A 19,517-nucleotide genomic window follows, 5' to 3' on the forward strand; every position below is an offset into this window, starting at 1 on the left:
TTTTGCTGTACCTTACTGGGAAAATTAGAAAACAATCCACATTCCTGGGGATAGGTGGGAAGGTGAAAGGAGAAAAAGTTATCAAATTGCTTCAAAAATCATCTTAGGATCAGGTAGTATGGATTCTAAAGGGCAAGTCAGTTAGAAACGCGTTATGAAACAGAGAAATCATTGTACGGAACTGGTGGCAATAAATAAATGTGAGTTCTGTGTTCCCCTCACCACATTGAGTTTAAACAGACAAAACCAATGCCCATCACGCTAGCACAACCACATTACGCCCTGTCTCAAAAGAAACAAGCCTGGCTGAAAAGTTGTTTCAACCGCTACCTCTGCATCCGAATGCAAACTCTGCAGCACTTCGCCAACGTTTACCACTCGAGCGGGTATTTCCTTCTGGGTCAAATGAAACTCCTTGAGACCCCGAATTTGAGCTTGCAGCTGATCTTGTTTTCTCTTTTCCTCAAGCAATTCCATTGCATACTTGTTCACAGTAGCATGATACTCCATTTTCTTTGAGCAAAGAAGATGGAATTGGAACTGTCGTAGAAGCACAGGACATATCAGTGAGTAAGCTTTAGAACACTACCTTGCATCCAGCTCAAATTCCAGATTTTATCATTCAGTCTATTTATTCTCCTAGCGAATAGATGTTTAGGACAACTGAAACATGACTACAAAAGCTACGTTCTCATGTCCTATAGCAATGGCGTGTGAGACTTTCAGCTGGGTTGGCATTTTCTTTTTTCAAGGAGTCCACAAAAAAAGAGCTTAAAAGGCTAAGACAGCCTGCTACGTATCTAGACTTTGGTTTTCAAAGTAGTTTTGTTATACTGATTTTATCCTAGAGTTGTTAAAGGTATGGAGTATGTATCACTGTGCTAATTTAAAGCTTTACTCTAGCCGAGTAAATCTAATCTTCAAGCCTAAACATCTTGAGCATAAGAGTTGAAAAACATCTCTTGAAATAAGAAAAACATGAAATAGTCTCCATGAAGTTGGGAGATCACGTTCTTCAGAATATTTGCTAACATTTTTAGTTAATAGGTCATACTAAAATACAACTACTTGATATTTTTATTACCAGAATTCTCATCCCATCATTGTTCCACACCCCGACCGCTCCCAACCTAAACATTCATGGTAAATAAAGAAATTTTTCCTGAATTTTTTGAATTTTCCTCAACTTTTCCTGATAATTGGAATTTGTTTCTCCACTCAACTACAGACTGGGGAAGGTCTGCAAGACCATAGAAGTTAAACTGCTTGGCAACTTTTCAGCACAAACATGCTCCTCCAAGGCATCTCGCACATCCCTCCTCTCCGATGAAATATGTCCTCAGGGGTCCATAATTTCACTTACAGACCACACAGAACTTCTTTTCACACCAATGGAAATGGATTAACACTAATGAAATGTTGCTGTGCAAAGCAGCTGAACTATAGTCAAAAATTAAGGTTAGCTTATCTAAATAGCTCCAGTTTTCCAGGATTGTAATGGGCTTCGTGAATGCGTGACTTACAGAAAACAAAAATCAAAGCTTGAGCATATATACAGAGTCCTTGCTGTTAGTACTGAGAGCTTCTTGGAAAAAGAAAGCGTGAAACAAAGCAACATGAAGCATCCACATATTCAGCATTTGAAGTCGGTACCTTGAGTCTGTCCAATAAACGCTGGAAATGAGTGTTTATTTTCTCATTTTCCATTTGAAGTCTTTTGACTTGCTTATTTTGTTCTGGTGAAAGCTGAGTCAGTATCGCAGCTATCACTGCTTTCTGGCTATTCAGATCCTCCTTCTTACGACAAGACATTGTGGAGAGACACTCATACCTCTTCTCCACACTTGGGAATAGCTCCAGAAGCTCCTAAATACAAATTAAGTAAATTCAGTCATTCAGAAAGAGTCATTAGCTACGAACAGCAGCTTCACATCAGATTCCAGGTTAAGCCCCACAGAATGTTTTGGTTTTACAAAAAAGAAAAAAGCTAACAGGACTAGACCTTCAAGTTTTGACTTGCCACAGGAGCATGACAAAAGCACTACAGCTGGGTCTGAAATGAAATTTGTTGCCTGTTCACGAGTTCGCCACCAGGACTGCCCTCAGAGTGGGCTTTGAGTTGGTCTCCTGGGTCCTTTTGTGCGAGTCATGAGCAGGCCACGTAGGCCAAACAAGCTTCGAGGCACTCCTAGTGAACTGCAGCTCAGATGAGATACATGAAGCTAGATTACACTTTAAGGCACATGTAACAGCCTAAATTCATTGGCCAGTAGCACCCGTACCAGAAACAGACAAGAGCTCTCTCATTACAATACCTGTTTTTCCCCCCATCTTGTGCACTGAAGCAACGTGTGCTTTTTCAACATTAAAAGGAAAGAAAGCTTTTATACAGCAGCCCAGAACGTTTTCAATAGCCATGGGTGGCTCGGCTCAGAGTGCCATCGCGATGACTTCTGTGGCGACAGCAACATTTTACAGAAGAAACTCCCCCAGGGCAGTTAAACTTCCTAGCATATATTCCCATAACCAAAGATTCCATTTTTTTTTTTGTACTGGTACCTGCACACACATCCACAAACACTAATAAGGCAGCGAGAGAGGCTGTGCTACCATAGGTTTAGCAATGTGATTCAAGTTTTTTATCCCCCCCCCCCAAAGGAGTTTCAGACTCCTTGTTTCTACCTGTGAAAGAGGTAGGAGCTCTCTAGTGACCACTAGGAAAGCTCCCAGCTACACGTCAGAAGGGGAGACTACCATTAAAAGGTTATCAGCAGCTTTTTTTGTTTTGTTTTGTTTTGTTTTTTACTTCCCTCATTATTAGTTCGTACTGCTGGTATAGCACAGAACCAGTGTGAATGGAGAAAGCTACGTGGCTGATTTCTCACTTTCGTTCCTTTCTTCATCACTCCTGGTGATGACTGAAGCAGCCCTCAGCGTGCTTCTGGCAGGTATAGAGTGATGTCTGATCGTGCTGCACAGACGTGCAGACTGCAATAAATACGATGGTAACCTCTAAAGTATTTCATACCTCCATAAAGCTGGTTTATTTAGGCTTTTGAGAGTTTAGTAGTGGCTCTTGCATTTGTGAGAAAACATACTCAGGATTGTTAATTAACAAAGAATTAGAGGAACTTCTTATTTTGATGAGAGAAGCTATTTAGTGAAACCAATTTAATGGAAATCAATTTACTTCTGGGGGTGGGATGCACCGAAGAGAGAACTTGAGGGATTTTGAAAAACAAAACAAGACAGGGAAGCAGTTCCAAATAAAAATAGGTGATATAGGTGACTGGACAGTAAATCGAGCGAGATGTCTCAATTGAGAAGTTCAGTTTAACTTTCCCAGGACAGGCTGCACTGTCACCGAAGAGCAACCACAAACCAACCAATCCCGTGGTGTGTAGTATCTTAGCAAGAGATGCAATCCCATTAGCACATGATGCGTGGAAGCAAGGTTTATGCTCTGGAACAAGTGGTACTAAGTTTTAACGTGTACCCTTACATAAACAGGGTAGTTTACCTTAATTCGCATGGTTTTTGCCTTCAGGCTGTCATCATCCGTCTGTTCTGCGTTATCCAGTGCATCCACTTGAACAGACGCGTCGCTCAGGCTTCTCTCCTTCAGTTTACTTAGAGCACATTCCAGTTTAGCACTCGTTTCAATATACTAAAATAAATACATGCATATTTAGGTACCATTCAAGAAGATAAATTATTCCTAACCCAGGTATGCAACTTGCAACACCAACCATCTCAGAGGATTTTTGCAATTCCACGTTGAGCTGGTCCCGCTCAGACCTGGTGTCCTGAAGAAGTTTTTGTAGCTCATCTTTTTCTTCACTAATGGATGAGATTTGTTCTTTAAGCTGAGAAGAATGACTAGTTCTCTCAGCCAATAGCTGGTCTTTTTCACTTGATACACTATCTAGTGTCTCAGTTAACTGTTGAATCTATAGTGATGGAGAAAAACAAGAACTGGGTTTGTCCTCGTCTCTACACTTCACTGTCAAGTACTAAAATTAGTCGTGTCAAATACGACTTCCAGTAATTCTAAAATTCACATTAGCAGCAAGAGAAGTTTAAACATGAATTTCAGTTTTCTAATCACTCAAAGAATAAATAAGAGAAATAGCATTACATCCAGAGAGCTCTACTCCAGTCAACTCTGGTTTCCACTAAAGCAAGAGGAAAACACGTAACGTAAATGCATTTTGACTGCTTCAGGAAAATCGAAAAACTAGCAAGAGACAGAGACAATTCCATAGTCCATCTATCTGCTCTAATCAGTTGATCAACAACACATGCGCCAGCTTGAAGCAATCCTTCGTTATACTGTTTGATCTACAAAGGAAGAGTTTGGCAGGTGAAAAGGAAAGAAGTGGAAACCGCAGAAAGATCGAGCTGGGAAGAGCCAAGTGGCAGCATTTGCTGAATAACAGCCAGTTTGAAAGCGTGCAAAGCACCAAGGATTCGAAACCCACTTAAGTTCAAACAGCCTATGTGGTGCCTTTTAAAGTCTCAACCAACACATACAGAGTCACCATCATATCAAACCCGGACAAGTTGGACAAATCTGTGTCCAGTCCAGTGGAGCAGCCAACCCAGCTGGCTATAAGGTTGACACGAGTCCAGGATGGCACTTCTAAATATCACTAAATAAACATTTACAAATCCTCTCGTGTTCATGCTTACGTCACACAACAGTGATAGGCTGACAATTTAAAATTAAATTGGGCTTGTCTTGAGCAAAAACTTAGCTCATCAGGGATGAAACGTCAGAAAACATAATTGTGGAGGAGCTAGCTAAAAACCAAAGCTCCTGAGCTCCTCACCTTACTTGTTAGGCTGTCCTGTACAATCTCTGACCTCCTCTGAACCTTTAACAGATGTTCCTCCCTTTCTTCAGCTTTGATCTTCTCATTGCTGAGGAGTTCTTGCTGCCGCTTCAATTCCTTTTCTGTTTCAAGAAGCTGGAGTGAAAACAGAAAGAGATTTCACATATCCAAACTCAGATGTTAGCTGAATCTACTTCTAACACACCAGACCATTCAATATTTCATACGAGTCAAAATACTTAACAGAAACAGAAGTTGCTTTAGTTTAAAAAGTTGCAGATTTTGTCTTTGAACATTTCTCCTAAATAAAACCTACCAACTTAGAATACTGATAAATCCTCTAGAGATCATCTCGTCCAGCTCCCCTGCTCAGGCAGGGTTGCCTACAGCGTGTTGCAGAGGCCCTCATCCAGGCAGCTGTTGGATGTCCCCATAGGACACTCCGCAGCCAGCCTGGGCAACCTGTTCCAGGGCTCTGTTACGAAGCTACTCTTTATCCAGAAGCAAAACAGAGATACGCAGAGAACTGCTCTGTTTCAGTGTCAGCTTTGGAACTCCAAAACGCACCACCAAATTCACAGAAATGCCCATTAAGCATTTGGGTAGCTGCATCCATGTTTTCTGGTTCTTCATTCCTTCCTAAATAAAGAAGTCTCAGATTTTTTGAAAGAATGCATCTTTGCATAGGTCCTTAATACAATTCCCCAAGACAGAAATTAAAGCACACCGGTATCTGCAATTTGTACATATAACACCAATACTGGCAAGATAGCTGTTTTGAAAAACAGCTTCAAGATTCAGCCAGCCTTCTCTCCTAAACATTTATCCTTGTTCTACTTTAATCAAAAGATAAAGCACCTTATCAACACTCTCCTGTAGGTTAACCTCCAGTTTGTTCTTCTCTGCTCGAACAGCTTCCAGCAGTTCCTCAAACTCATCTCTCTCCCATGCTAACACAGCACATCTTTTCTCTAGTTGTTGAAGTTCATCGTCTTTGTTTTCACTTTCAGTCTTCTCTTCTAGTTCTCCCAGCAGCTGTTGCCTTTCCTTAGTTACCAAATTTAAGTCCTCACTCAACGCGTTTATCTACAAAAGTAGAAAAAACGATAAATAGCATGTGTTGATTTTGTATTAACAGGATGTCACGGTCTACTAGCAAAAACTCATCTAGCAGACCTGCAAAACAGTACAAATTAAGATAGGTAGGTAGCTGTTATTCCCGGCAGTCCTTCAGGGGACATTCTCTAAATCAGCTTTAAGAGTTGCTTTTGTTAGCGTACTTGCCTTCTCTTTCAGTTTCTTTATTTCTTCAGTTAGTTCTTCTTCAGTCTTTTGCTGTTTCTCTTCTCCTTCTGCTATCAAGTTCTTCTGAATATCAGATTGCTCTTTATGATGCTTTAGTTCTTCCTGCAGACTTTCCATTTCTGTCAGAACTTCTGACAACTGCAGAACAAAGCGTGACACGGCTGATCACCCAGTATGTCTTTCTTCAATTTTACTTACAAGTCTTGGGGCAACTGTCACCAGTTAAGGGAATGTTTTGTCAAGTTGTGCTGTAGCAAGACCTACAACTCTGAAGATTTCATCTTAGTTAACTGATTTGAGGTTTTGGAACAGTTAGGATCTCTGGTCTCTTACGTATGGATAGACTATCTGAAGTTTGCTCAAATTCATGAGAGCTTTTAATTCTTATGAAAGGCTCTGCAAATCTCTTAGGAAAGATTTACCAGACTTCCTTTTACCTACTTACTAGCTCCATTTTTGTTGACCGCACCTCAGGTTAAGTTTGTCTGGAATACTGTGTCAACAGAAACACATTTTCAGGCAAATACGTGGAACCTTGAAGTGCTACTCTGCCCCAAGAACAAGACATCAGGAAGGAGAAATACATTAGGTCATTTCTTTTCCAGGTTTAGATTTCTCTTGTTCCATTTATCCCGGACTGAAATGGTAGGAGACTTTAGCCCTTTGATTTCTGTAAACTCGTATTACCTTTACTGCTCAGTGCTAAACGCAAAGCTACCGGAGATGAAAAATGTCACAGAAACTTGTGCAGTGTTTGTCCGTCAGGCAGCAAACAACTGTTGCGAAACCCAGAGCGGCACGGTGACCAAAGGGGTGGTGAAGTAAAATTAAGAAACAAGTTCCAAGATCCAGATTGGATGAGTAACCTACATTTAGTTTACTGCTTCTGAGAACAAATGAAGAAAGGAAGAGATACTGAACAGGCTTCACGACTCAAGGAACATAGTAGCATAACGTGTCTTTCAAACAAAGATTACAAGATTTAAATACATACTCTCTTCTTGCTTTCCTGACAGTTAGCCTCTAACTGGTCTCTCTCTGCTTTAGAGACCTCTACCATTTGCTGCAGTTCTTCTTTCTCCTGATTAAGTACAGCAATTTTCTCAGGCTCCTGACAGACGTGCTCATTCATTATTCTTTCAGCCTGTTCTTTTTCTGCAAGTAGCGTGTCGTACTCAGAAGAGACACGAGTCAGGTTTTCAGTTACTTCAGCGAGCTGAAAGAACAAATACCTGTTATTAATACTGCTGATCATTTCCAGCACAGGTGGAAATAATTCGTTAGTTTGGAAAAAACGTTACCATGCTATTTTTTTGTGTCCCAGTAATCAGGCTGATATAAGAAAAGTGCTACTGGATCACATTTCACAAGCATTATCTATCTACACGCGTTCTTATAACGGGATCATTTTACAGAAGACATGCCCACTAGTTTACTAAGGTAGAAAGCAAAGGATGACAACAATTTTGCTTAAAAGTTAGAAGCACTGAAGTTTGATTATCTCACTGGCAGAAGCGTGTAAAAATTTACAATCCACTATAATTCTACAAAAACAACTCCATTACTGTATCTGCAGCAGACAGGCTTGATTCTAATAAGCATTCATGTTTGTTTTTTTAAAGACCCAGTAGCTTCAGATATGAAAGCAAGCAGACACTAAGTTTATAAACAGCTTGTCCTTTAACTTGCTGCACTAAACTGCCATTTAGTTGCTTAAGTATCTTCAGAGTCACATAGCTGAAAGACAGCATGCTATTAGAGAAACGTTAAAAAAATTAAGACTTAAAATAAATTGAAGTCAAATAGCAGCATTGATGTCTAACATTCTACCCTTCAGTACTAATGCATGTTTTGTTATAAAGGGTTGTAGCTTACAGGTCAAATTGCAATTCGGTCGTCTTTTCACTGCCTCCATTTTTATGGCTTTCTTTTGAAAAGCAACACAGGAAAAAAAGGGAAAAGCTTTTAATTAAGTTTTATTACTACATTTACTGAACCCATTTGACCTGAAGTCTGCAGAGGCCATGGGCTGCCCAACCTGGATAGAAATCTTATTTAATTTGCAGAACTACATCTGACCTTCTGCTTCAGCTCAGTTGTTTCCTTCAACGCCTCTTGCACTTTCAGGAGTTGACCTTCTTTCTCTGAACTACTTTCTTAAATACAAAAAAAATTGATTCCTCCTTCTACAGCATTTCTAGTATTAAACTGCTGTAATTAAAACAGGAAAAAAAAATACTGAACGACCTTTGGCCTTTCTGTCGCCTGTTTTAAACTTTAACTTTTTAAGCAATCTCTTCTGCAACTAGCCACATTTTATTTAGAAAATGTCTGGGAGGAAGAAGCCAAATAAGAGAGGATCTCTTCACTTATTTTTATGCATCCACTCAAAAAAAAACACCAACCGTGCAAATACTGAATTAATGACCGCTGACTTACTGGGTTTGGCAGCTGATATACTTACTGCAGGCTAAAGTCCAGTCTCATGTATTACAGGTTGTCCTGCTAAAGAAATTGCCCCTGAAGCAACTGCACATGAAAGTATTCTCAGCACCCTTCCTTGCGAGTTGTTGTACCCAAGCATAAAGACATGGGATCAGCTTTCTGCTCTGTGCTTGGAGCTCAGCTGCCATTTACAACCACTTGCTAGACTTCTTCTCACTGGGACCTGAGTGTTACAAACCATAAAGCTTATGGCAACTCGGCTCTTCTTCCCTTTGTCATCTAATGCCACCACTCAGGTCGGCAGCTCTGGAACACACTAGATAAGCACAGGTTTATTAGCGTACATCAGCAGATGCTGACCTCTCTGTAGAGCATCAAGCTGGGAAGGCTTGGATCAGACAGTACACCTTTGTCACACGCTTTCTGCCAAAGGTGTAGAAATTTAAGGGCAAGCAGCAGAGACTGCAGGGACGTTAACCAGGCTTATTTTCACACTTGTTCAAAGCATTTTCCAATACAAGTTTTGAACGATGATATATCACATCACCTGTCTTTCAAGGTCACTGATGGTTTTCCTTAGCGTCTCCTCAACACTCAGCATCTGAGACTCTTTTTCAGAAAGGCTTTTCTCCAATTTCTTAACAGTTTCCTGGGACTGCTTCAAAGAACTCTGTGCGTTTCTCAGTTCGTCATGCGCTAAAATGTTCTTTAGAATAAAAGGAAGAAAATCCACAAGAGAGAAGCTTGAGGTATTTTGCCACATTACTAAGGACTCCTTGAATAAAAACAAAAAGCTCCACAAAAAACTCCACTCTCCTAATCCCCTATGTATTTCAATATTGTTTATAACCGTTCTTATATTCTTGCCCCTTAACATGTACGGTCCACTTCAATAAAGACAGAATTCCTACCATGGAAACAGTGTCCTTGATATCTTCACTGAGCTGGTCTTTCTCAGCTTGGAGAGACTCCTCTCTTTGTTTCAGGTCATCTCTTTCCTGAGTGAGAGCTTTTATTTCTTCCCGACATCCACGAAGCTCTTGAAGAACTGCCTGTAACTCTGAATCCTTGGCCTCCAATCTCGATTCCATAATCTTCTCTTGCTCTTTTAATTGTTCCATTTCATTTAGCTTCTGCTGAGTCTGAATAAGATCCTCTCTGACACCAAGAAGATGCTCGTGCTCTGCTGTCTTTTTTTCCAATTCTTTCATTTTGTTAGAGAGCTTTGGTTTGTAAAGGGAAAGACCAGACGCTTTCATTGTCTTGCGAAACAGCACGTTACATACATGTTTTCACAGACTCACGTTAACTTAGAAATGATAGCATCCTCTCACTCTTCAGCAAAAGAACAGAAGTTTCACTGTTTCACTTTAAGCCTCCACTTACATTCTGGCCCACGTTAAATAAGCATCTGTTTCTGGAAACCTTCTGATGGTTTCTCCCTAGCAGGAAAAGCCTTGCTAAAACACAACACACATGACACTGTAGCCTAGCTTAGGAAGCAATCAAATCTGTAGCTGATTATGACAGCCATAGCACTACCAAAAGGCTTGTCAGAAATACACGCAGCTTTAGTTTCCTTTTGTTCTAAAGGATGTTCCTCCCCCCCACCTTTATATTCCCCAATTAATGCAGTGGTTTTCTCTGGTTTGAAAGATCTGCCCTTTTGTTTCTTTTAAAGCAAAATCCTAAACGGTTCCCTGAGGAGAAACCTTTGTTTCTACGATTTCAGAGAGTCGTAGCTAGATATTCAAAATATATTTTCATAATAAATAACACTTGAATAATAAACTTAAATACGATTTGCCCTATAAATAAACTTAAGAATGGGAAAAGAAGAATTAGAACTAGAGAACAGAAGAACACAGCCTGCTGTAAACTATATGTTTCTTTCCCCATGAAGGACCATTTTGATGCATAAGCCTGTGACTGCACATCTGGCAAAGAACAATATCCACTAACACTACAAGAATTTCAGCTGCAATGTTATTTATACATTCAAGATCACTTCTCCAAGTGATTTTAATACTACGGAAGAACTCTTTGCATCTTACATGTCTAAAGGATCAAGATGACACTGACCTCCGATTTCACATCGTTCAAGGCTGTTTCAGACTCTTCTGCTTCTTTAGATAGATGTTCTATTTGGAGTTTCATTTGGTCGCTGTTCTCCGACGCAGCTACGTATTTTAGTTCTAGTTCTTCATGCAGCTGTTTAAGTGCTACATATTCCTGATCGCAGTTCTCATACTTAAGCTGTGTATCTGCTAGGTCTTCTTTCAGTTTTCCAATTTCTTCAGTCATACACTTCAGTTTAACTTCATTATCAGCTGCCTCAGAGAGCAGCTTTTCTCTATCCAGTTCTAGTAAGCGTAGCTCCTCACATTTTTCGAGAGTCTACAAACAAAAGAAAACATCAACAGCGTTTTCTAAGTCAGTATTTATCACAACTATATAATGAGAAAACCAAAACGTGTCCATACGCAGGCTTTGGAAACAAACATAGGCAAAACACAGAGCACAGTATGGTGCTAGACTTCAGACTCTCCCCCAACAAAATAAAACCCAAACAAATCTTTGAACAACAGGGATGATGGTAAGCCCCATTGGGTTCAAAAAGACAAATTAATTATTTTTTTTTAGACATTTAAAACTTTTTTTTAATATATCTGAGCTAAGAATGGATTAATACTCCTAGCTATAGCAAGGCAAATAAGCAAGCTTTGTACTAGAAATTTACATTAGTTATTAGAAATTTACATTAATTAGTTATAGCAGACTTTATGACTCAGCATGTGATCTTTGATTTTTTTCTTGAATGCAAATATCAGATACCTGAGGGAAAGCACCTTAATGGCTTTTTTTTTTTTTTTTTTTTTGAAGAATTTCATGTTATTTGATTCAAGACTACTTTTGTCTTTAAGAGGCCTATTAGATTCTAATGTGTGATATTCTAATGTGTAACTCGGGAAGCACAATATAAAGAACACGTAAGGAAGCCCAGCTCCAGAAAAAATTAATTTTCTCCAGATTTTTTTTTTGTTTAGCTCTCTCTGCTGCATCTCAACACTATTTGGTAGAGACTGAAATTCTGGTAGCTCATTTACTTGTTTTTGTAGGAGTGCATTCTCTTCCGATGCTTTTTCTAGCTCCGCTTTTATATCAGATGCCTTTTTTTCCAGCTCCACAACAGAAAGCAAATCTAGAAAAATGAACAATTTTTGGTTAGAAAGTGTGAGGGTAGAAAAGCAGGTTTTAAACTAAGCAGAAGAGGCATAATGCACCCTGAATGTCATAGACATTAAAGTCTAGAAAACATTAGAGCCAAAATCTTCCCTACCACCCACCTCAGTGGGGAAAGGGAGAAGGGGCAAGGGATGGGAAGAGAGCACCAACTCAAACCGAACAGTACCTTTTGGAACTTTACCCTCCATCAGTGCAGTTAACCTTGTGTTTTCTTGAAATACAGACTGCAATTCTTTCTGCAAGTCAGCTTCCATCTTTTTGTAGCTGGCTTTTCCTGCTTCTATTTGACTTTGATAGAGTTGCACATCCTTTTGCATTTGCTTGTAATTACTTGAGAGTTCATTCTTCAGGAAGACAAAACAACGTGCAGTTCACACACAAAATCCAAGCCTACTTGCTTAACAGTTCAACACTGCATCCCATCACATTTCCTGTTGTTGCCCTGAACAACTTGGATCATGATCAATACAACAGAAGTCGCAGTTAAAGAACTTAATTCCTGTTAGAGTGCTAACCAAAACGTACCTTACATTAGAGGCTGAACCATAACCGCTTTCCCCATTTCATTTTTACTCCATCAAAGCTCAAAGCACGGTCCACCCCACTTTCCTGCATTCATCTCACTGGTTTATTCCCTGGGAAAAATCAGACTTGGAGTCTTCTCTCCCAGGAACTCCCCAAACACTATTGCTTTATTCTCTCCATACTGATAGACTGCACACTTAATCCTGCACAACAAGCCTCTAGAATCTTTTCATCTTTCTCCTAAGACCTTTTTTCCACGAGTTCCAGAGTGAAAACATCACTTGGAGCACGAGTCACTAGCCAAATCTTGTATTTACTGATTGTAAGACAACAGTACCTCAACCGTATTTGGTACAGCAACAAAAGTGGTTTAACAAATACTTGCCATTTTCTCCTTCAGCTCCAAATTCTCAGTTCTGAGAAAAGAAGACTCTTTTTTGGCATCCAAGGCTATAGCTTCACTATCTAAGAGGGATTTGGTCAACTGTTGAACTTCCTCAAGTAGTTTACCGAAATCTCTCTGAAAGAGAGGAAAAATAATTAAAAAGCTAAAACAGGCCATAACAAAGCAAACTTGATCATTAGAATACAGCTAAAGTACAGAAGAGACTTTGCGAACATGGTTCATTATCTGAGCTCTGTCCTTCTGCTGTTCCTTTTAGATGGAGTGAAGTGCAACCTTTCCCATAGCTTTACTTCACCAGAGCATTGCTGTATAAAATAAGCTTCTTGCAGGAGAACTGTTGATGTAGCCAGTGTTTTAAGCTTCAAAAAATAGCTAATTCTCTTGACAGCGGATTTCAACTAAATTAAAGCTACAATTATATTTAACCCATACCCAACAAAGTATCATCCAACATAGCCTCGCAACCCCAGAAGAAAACTCACATTTACAGCTGAAACAGACGCGTCCTTTTTTTCCACTCCTGCTTTCTGCAATTCTTCCACACGATTCTGCAACGTCTTTATTTTGTTCTCTTTCTCTTTCAGCTGTTCCAATTTGGAGCTTATTTCTGCCTAAAAGTTACAGGAGAAAAAGGGGAAAAAAAAAAACATAAGGGAAAACCTAGTTCCATTTTTTTTTCTTCAGGTAGAAATCTAACAGAAAACTTAGTAACGCTTATTATGTAAGGTTGAGTTTATAAATATCCCCTTTACAACTGGTAAGACTAACCAGAGCCCTGTGAGTCTATACTCTTATCTACTATGGACAGTCTAATCAACATAAACCAACGTTCCATAGAAGTCTTACTGCATGCAAGCTTGAGACAGACTCACCTCAAGTTCTACATTGTGCGCTTCCACATTTGAAACTACATTCTTTAGGCTGGTAACTTCATGCATTAGTTCTGTCTGTGGAGCAAATTGAAGCAAAATTGCAGAGGAGGTTAGAAAGCGACCACAACCAATGGTATTAGCTGCCATCGCCACGAAAATAAGCAAGGTCTACCTTATGTTTTCTTTTCTGTTAGTTAGCAAACCATATACATGTATATGTATTTAAACAGGTACAAAGCAAGCTGCTACGCCCTTTCAAACTGATAGATAAGATGCAAAGCTCCATTTCGGCTTCCCAGCAAACTGAAAGAATTCAAGTCCAACTTAATTTTAAACAGCTCAAGAAGTGAAAGCAATGTGATCAAAGCCATTTCATGCACAAATCTGTAAGGTATGAAACTTCAGATTGGTCACGTTAAGCAGCGTTTTACAACAGTGCAGCTATCTAATGCAATCTATTCAGTGACAAGAATTAGGAAGTGTCAGAGCTGAGGTGAAGTAAGCAAGCCAGAAACACGTTCAAGTTGCATCCTCTGAAAGGAGGCACAAGTAGAAGACTACAGAGAAAAGCTACAAGCATAGGGAGGAGGAAACCTAACCTGTAATTTTCAGGTCAGAGGAGAGCTGTAGAAATAGTATCAAACTACCTGTTAAAAGTCACTTCCTGTCATTATTCACAGCAGAGTTTACCTCTGTGTGTCTGCCGGCTGAAATTGATGATTTCAGCCAAATCTGCTCAGCAAAGGAGGTGACCTGTCACTTGTGCTGTAATTACTTTGCTACACAGGTGTCAAATGCTTACATTTTAGGGAGTATCTTCAGATACGGATCTCAAGGTATGATTTATTCAAAAAGCAGTTCTTGCAACTTAAGGTACTTTAGACTATTTGTCATTAGACACACAGGGACAATTTTTCAGGGACAATTCTAACAGGATTTGTTCAATGTTGGCTTCAGAATATACCTATACATTTTTGTGGGGAACACAAATAATAGGTGAGGCTGTTAAATTGTAACCTGAAACAGGGCGAAAGGATGCAACTTCAGTTCAACCTTAGCATCATGGTAAGAGGATATGAAACAGCCTAGGGCGTGCAACCAGTCTGCAGCCAACACAGCAAAGAATCAGCTCCTTCTGGAAAAGGTATTAGGTAAGATGTTGCAGGAAGAACGGCCGAAGACATGACAGACACCAGTAGGGTCAGATCATGCTCCATTTTATTACCCGAATAGCCTGACTTTTATAGTGAACTTAAACGGGAGGAGAGTGTCTCACACAAGATTATTGGTCAAAAGCACTCAGACAAACAACTACAAGAAAACAACCCCACCTGCAAGAAAACAACCCCCTTGTGATTAGCAGTCACGTAGACCTTGCCCTTGAAGCCAGCTACTGGCAACAATATTTGTCTGAATTCCTCAATTGGGCGATGTGGGAACACTGTCATGGGGACTTGGCTCAGCTGCAGCAAGCCGTGGGATCTTTGCTGTTTCAAAAATCCCTCAACAGTAAGAAATGGAACAAAGTACACCCGTGTCTCAATACCTCAAAAGTCTCTTTTCCTTCTGTAACTTATTTGACAGGCATTACGTTCTAGTTGCCCAAGGGCTAGTCTAAATAGAAGTATGTATTACTTGTAACAGAATTAGAGCATAGAAAGAAAACAGACATTTGGACAAAAAAAGATATGTCCACAAAAAGCACGAGGAGGTGAAAGGAACTGGAAGTCTGCATGTCCTATCTCATATTATCCACTAGACAGAATGTTCTGACTTTGTGGCACAAAACAGCTTTTATTTTTTCCTTTTACAGACATCATCATTCGCGCTATGACCGAGTTAAACAATGTTTAAAGTTAATGCTGACATAGCTCTGATCTTTGTAACTCACTGAACTGTCCTATACAAGAAACGAGTATGCTTATTAAGCCATACTTCACTAACTTCAAAATACTCCATAGCCTATTTAGTAACAGCGCGTTTATTACACATTGGAAAGGGAGAACCTCTTGCAGAAATCTAGACCATTCGTGTATTACATATACATGCGCACAAAAAATATAGTGTGGATGCACACAAATATATACCTGTGTGTAACTAGACTTCCTCTAGTTAAAATTCAAAAATGAAATACGAATTTAAATAACATTCAAAGTTTAAATACGAGTTTTACACTAAGCGCATTTCAAATCCTGGATTCTTTCATTCTGCTGTTGAGAGCAACTTAGCACCACCTGTGAATAAACGTCCAAGTAGATGTATACTGACGTAACTCTTCCAAAAAATTGAGCATACAGAATTCTTATCTATCTGTATTCCAGTGCACCTTACCTCATGCTCTTTTTGTGTTTGCTTTTCCAGCGTTTCAAATTCTTCTATTTCTATCTTTTCCTTCAGTTTCTCCTTCATTTCATTTATTTCTAATTTCAGCTGTTCATTTTCTAATACGAGTTTATTGAAGTTATCTTGTAGGACATTGACTTCACTTAAAGCAAGGTCCTAAAAAAAAGACAACAAACTTGAGGAGAGGTTATTGGGATTTTGGTCTTATTTTTAAGACAGTAATGGACAGGCTTACCTTTTCTAGTGTTGAAACTTCACAGCGTTGCGTAGATTCTTCAAAGAATTTAAGAGTCTAGAAAGAGAATCACTTCTAGTTAACTGATGTACAAGCCGAAGCAAGTTTATGGTATTCCTTGTTGCTTGTCTTTTCACTGCTAGTCCTGTTTAAATACCAAAGCTCACTAGCCCATTCTCCACAAAAACATCCCACAACTTCAAACGAATGACAGAGACTTGCTTTCTAACTAGCTAGATGCAAAAAAGATTCTCGATTCCCTAAAGAAGGGTAAGGCTGACCTTACTGAGAAGCATGGAATGTGTAGACACCATGTAAGGCCAACTGAAGAGATTATGAAGTTACCCAGTTCATGTGAGGTCCAGGAGTCCACTCTGTATCCGAAATTTGATCGGGAAGAGTTAAACATTGGTTGTCATTTTCAGAACTCTCAGAAAATGTAGCTGAAAAGGAAGATGCGTTAGAAATAGAGTGAGAGTACATTTTAAACTAGACATCAAGAGTTCTGTCAAAGATTTCATCACATCAGAAATAATCATTCAATGGCAGTGATGTAGCACAGTGAGTAACATTTCTGAATCTATACATTTAGATTTATAAGCAAGGGATTATTCCTCATTTTCAGGTCTTCATTTCAAAGCTGCCTTGCAGAATTTTCGTGTTCTCCTTCCGCCCCACAAAGATACTTACAACCCTCTCCATCTGGTAGGAAAGACAGGGACGCTTTCATTTTTTTTGTTTCAGTCAATTCCGTTTTTTCAAAGTCTTCAAAATAATTCACATTCTTCTGGTTTATTTTACCAGGAGCCCATGTAACTCTTCTTCTTTTCTTGGCCTTAAAAAAAAATATTCATTTTAAAATTTTATTTATAGAAAATGGTGAGCACTACGTAGAGAGTAGATGTTGCATAAGTTACTGCTACAACAGTCCTGCGGGCTAACCTACAGTATCTTCGGCTTTGCAGTTTCTTCAAAACTGAACTACAGCACGATTATTTGTAAGCAAAAGTCTTGTTCAAAATTGAATGAACGCTTACTCACAAGTTATTTACGAGGTTATTCCTTAAAAGTGTGAAAATTGAGCACAAACACTTACAATTGGTCTGGGCATATTGAAAGCGAAATCTCAGGACTGCATAACTCAAACTTATTCTTCATTTTCACAACGACTCTATGTAAGATTTAACAAGATCTGTAACAGCTGCTCTTACTTTAATATCCTGTTTTGCTGAAAACGAGGCAGAAGTCACCAGCATCTCAGTTAAGTTTCGTATCCTATCCTCCTGCACTTTCTGAAGAGAATTTTTTTCTTCCAGCAACTGGGCCAATTGATCTTTTTCCACCGCGTGAAGTTGAGTCTTCAGAGACACCTTCCATAAAAAGATCAATCAGATTGACATAAAGAGTACAAACTACTGGTACGAGAGATAAGGTATTATTAGTAATCAAAAATGACACCACGTACATATATTCTTCTAAGCCTGGAAGAGCTGTCTCTAGTCTTTAAGAAAGCAACTGACAATTTAGTCCACAATTTACCCATAGACTTAGTATTTGAAGTCTGTATCTGCAAGTATTTAGAAAAGCAAAACAATATAGCTACAGACTTCTCTAGGAATTTAAAAAATAGAGACAGAGAAAGCATGCTTTCAAATATAACAGTTTAAGCTCACCTTTCTACAGAGCCTGAAGCTCTTTCATAGCTATGATTTAATTGTCACATAACAATATGCTTCTCTAATGCCTGCAATGTCTCGAAATTTGGGGTACTGATCATTTATTCTGTTGTAAAGCAACTGCATTGCAGTAACTAGCTATTTGACAGCTTAGTTATCTTGCGATAATTAAGTATTTAGAGATGAATACACGCAATTTTCTAAGAACCTCTTCGGGACTCAACAGAAGTACTTTCCTGACTACGTAATGTTATAACAGAACAAGCATACCACTAGGTGGAAATCTATACTTCAAATTATTTTTTTTAAGCCAAATTTATCCTTAATCTTTTTCTATAACTCTTCTTGCCCCCCCCCAAAAAATATTGCTTTGATTTAAATCATCGAAAGATGCATCACGTCTAAGTTACGATTTTCCCATGCTTTACACATTATGATGCATTCTCTTATAACACCTGCAGGATTCTCATCAACACTGTATTGCCTATTTTGTTTGTTGTTTGTTTGTTTTGAGCAAGATGAATGAGACTACACTGTATGGTGGGAAGTCTCAAGTCATCCACTTTTAAAACATATCTTCAACATATACACAACAGACTTTGCCACTGATCTTACACAGCTGCAGCTTAGGCTGAACATCAGTTAGGAAGGAGGAAATAATCCATTTGGAACCTTCAATTATAATACAGGAGGTTATTGAGCGTCAGTTAATTATTGCTTTCATTTGTAGCACTATTGAAGTGTACTATGAGGCACGATAAGTTTCTTAAACTCTCTCACCTACAAAAACATTTGTCAGTCAGTTGGCCTCATTTAGCGTTAGCTTTCACCCAGATACACTGGTCATTATCAATTGCTTTACCTTTCGCTTTGTTTTCAATTTGTATTCTCTGAATATAAGCAACAATTACCAGCTTAAAGGGTTTCCCCACCCCTCCAGATTTAACTGGTCTTGGTTTAAAACAGTTTCCAAAGAGCTACCACTGTAAATATACAAAAGTACGTGTGCGTGTATATATATACACACACACACACTATATATGCACACAGGCACATATAAACTATAAATTTTACTGTATTTATTACATACTTCCTCCAGCTGCTTTTTCAAATCCAGAATTTCTTTGCGGTATCTCTTCAGGAGGGCATCATCATTAAGAACTTCATTGACTTTTGGAGTATTCTTCATTCCTTTGGCTGTATTGGCAAACTGGAAGAGCAACCATCATCTCTCACGGACAACGGTTAAAGAACAAATGCATCAAGAGACGTATTTTCTCTCTTATTTACCAACAGAGTTAAGGGAACAGTTGAATGACAGAAAAGTGTGCTTAAGCAAAACCACACCTAATTAGTTTTCAATATAAAGATCTAGAGAGCACCAAAGGGAAGACAATCCTGCCTAAAGTTCATCACTAGTTCATTTACCCTCTCTTCTTGTAGAAGATGTCTAAAACGTTGTCGAACTGCCAAAAAGCTCTAGCTAGCCAAACTAGTACAACAATGGGACTGAGAGAACACGCAGAGTACAAAATAGACACATTTCATGTCCCAAGTGCAGAGGACATTTACAAGGTTCCAGTGACTGAAGACCCCTGCCCGTCACATTTTTCCCCCCACCCCAAGCCA

At 39.1% G+C, this 19,517-nt stretch overlaps 1 protein-coding gene across 1 annotated transcript in view; it reads right to left on the minus strand.

Moving 5' to 3' along the window:
- The window catches only part of LOC309877342 (centromere-associated protein E-like), a gene marked incomplete at its 3' end in the record, with an annotated part of 31,316 nt that overhangs the window by 5,933 nt on the left and 5,866 nt on the right, over positions 1 to 19,517 (minus strand). The window contains exons 12-35 of the mRNA XM_082758613.1: positions 18,979 to 19,098; positions 17,424 to 17,582; positions 16,903 to 17,047; positions 16,558 to 16,655; positions 16,213 to 16,269; positions 15,966 to 16,133; positions 13,635 to 13,709; positions 13,251 to 13,373; positions 12,742 to 12,876; positions 11,998 to 12,175; positions 11,693 to 11,787; positions 10,668 to 10,982; positions 9,497 to 9,808; positions 9,133 to 9,291; positions 8,993 to 9,008; positions 8,220 to 8,296; positions 7,135 to 7,356; positions 6,120 to 6,278; positions 5,694 to 5,921; positions 4,833 to 4,970; positions 3,750 to 3,950; positions 3,521 to 3,667; positions 1,654 to 1,866; positions 331 to 540 (exon numbers count right to left, since the gene is read on the minus strand). Of these exons, the coding sequence (XP_082614739.1) occupies positions 331 to 540; positions 1,654 to 1,866; positions 3,521 to 3,667; positions 3,750 to 3,950; positions 4,833 to 4,970; positions 5,694 to 5,921; positions 6,120 to 6,278; positions 7,135 to 7,356; positions 8,220 to 8,296; positions 8,993 to 9,008; positions 9,133 to 9,291; positions 9,497 to 9,808; positions 10,668 to 10,982; positions 11,693 to 11,787; positions 11,998 to 12,175; positions 12,742 to 12,876; positions 13,251 to 13,373; positions 13,635 to 13,709; positions 15,966 to 16,133; positions 16,213 to 16,269; positions 16,558 to 16,655; positions 16,903 to 17,047; positions 17,424 to 17,582; positions 18,979 to 19,098 (3,750 nt within the window). The remainder of the gene's footprint in view (positions 1 to 330; positions 541 to 1,653; positions 1,867 to 3,520; positions 3,668 to 3,749; positions 3,951 to 4,832; positions 4,971 to 5,693; positions 5,922 to 6,119; positions 6,279 to 7,134; positions 7,357 to 8,219; positions 8,297 to 8,992; positions 9,009 to 9,132; positions 9,292 to 9,496; positions 9,809 to 10,667; positions 10,983 to 11,692; positions 11,788 to 11,997; positions 12,176 to 12,741; positions 12,877 to 13,250; positions 13,374 to 13,634; positions 13,710 to 15,965; positions 16,134 to 16,212; positions 16,270 to 16,557; positions 16,656 to 16,902; positions 17,048 to 17,423; positions 17,583 to 18,978; positions 19,099 to 19,517) is intronic.

The sequence above is a fragment of the Aythya marila genome (assembly GCF_965140915.1).
Source record: "Aythya marila genome assembly, chromosome: 4".
Classification (NCBI taxonomy): Eukaryota; Metazoa; Chordata; class Aves; order Anseriformes; family Anatidae; genus Aythya; species Aythya marila.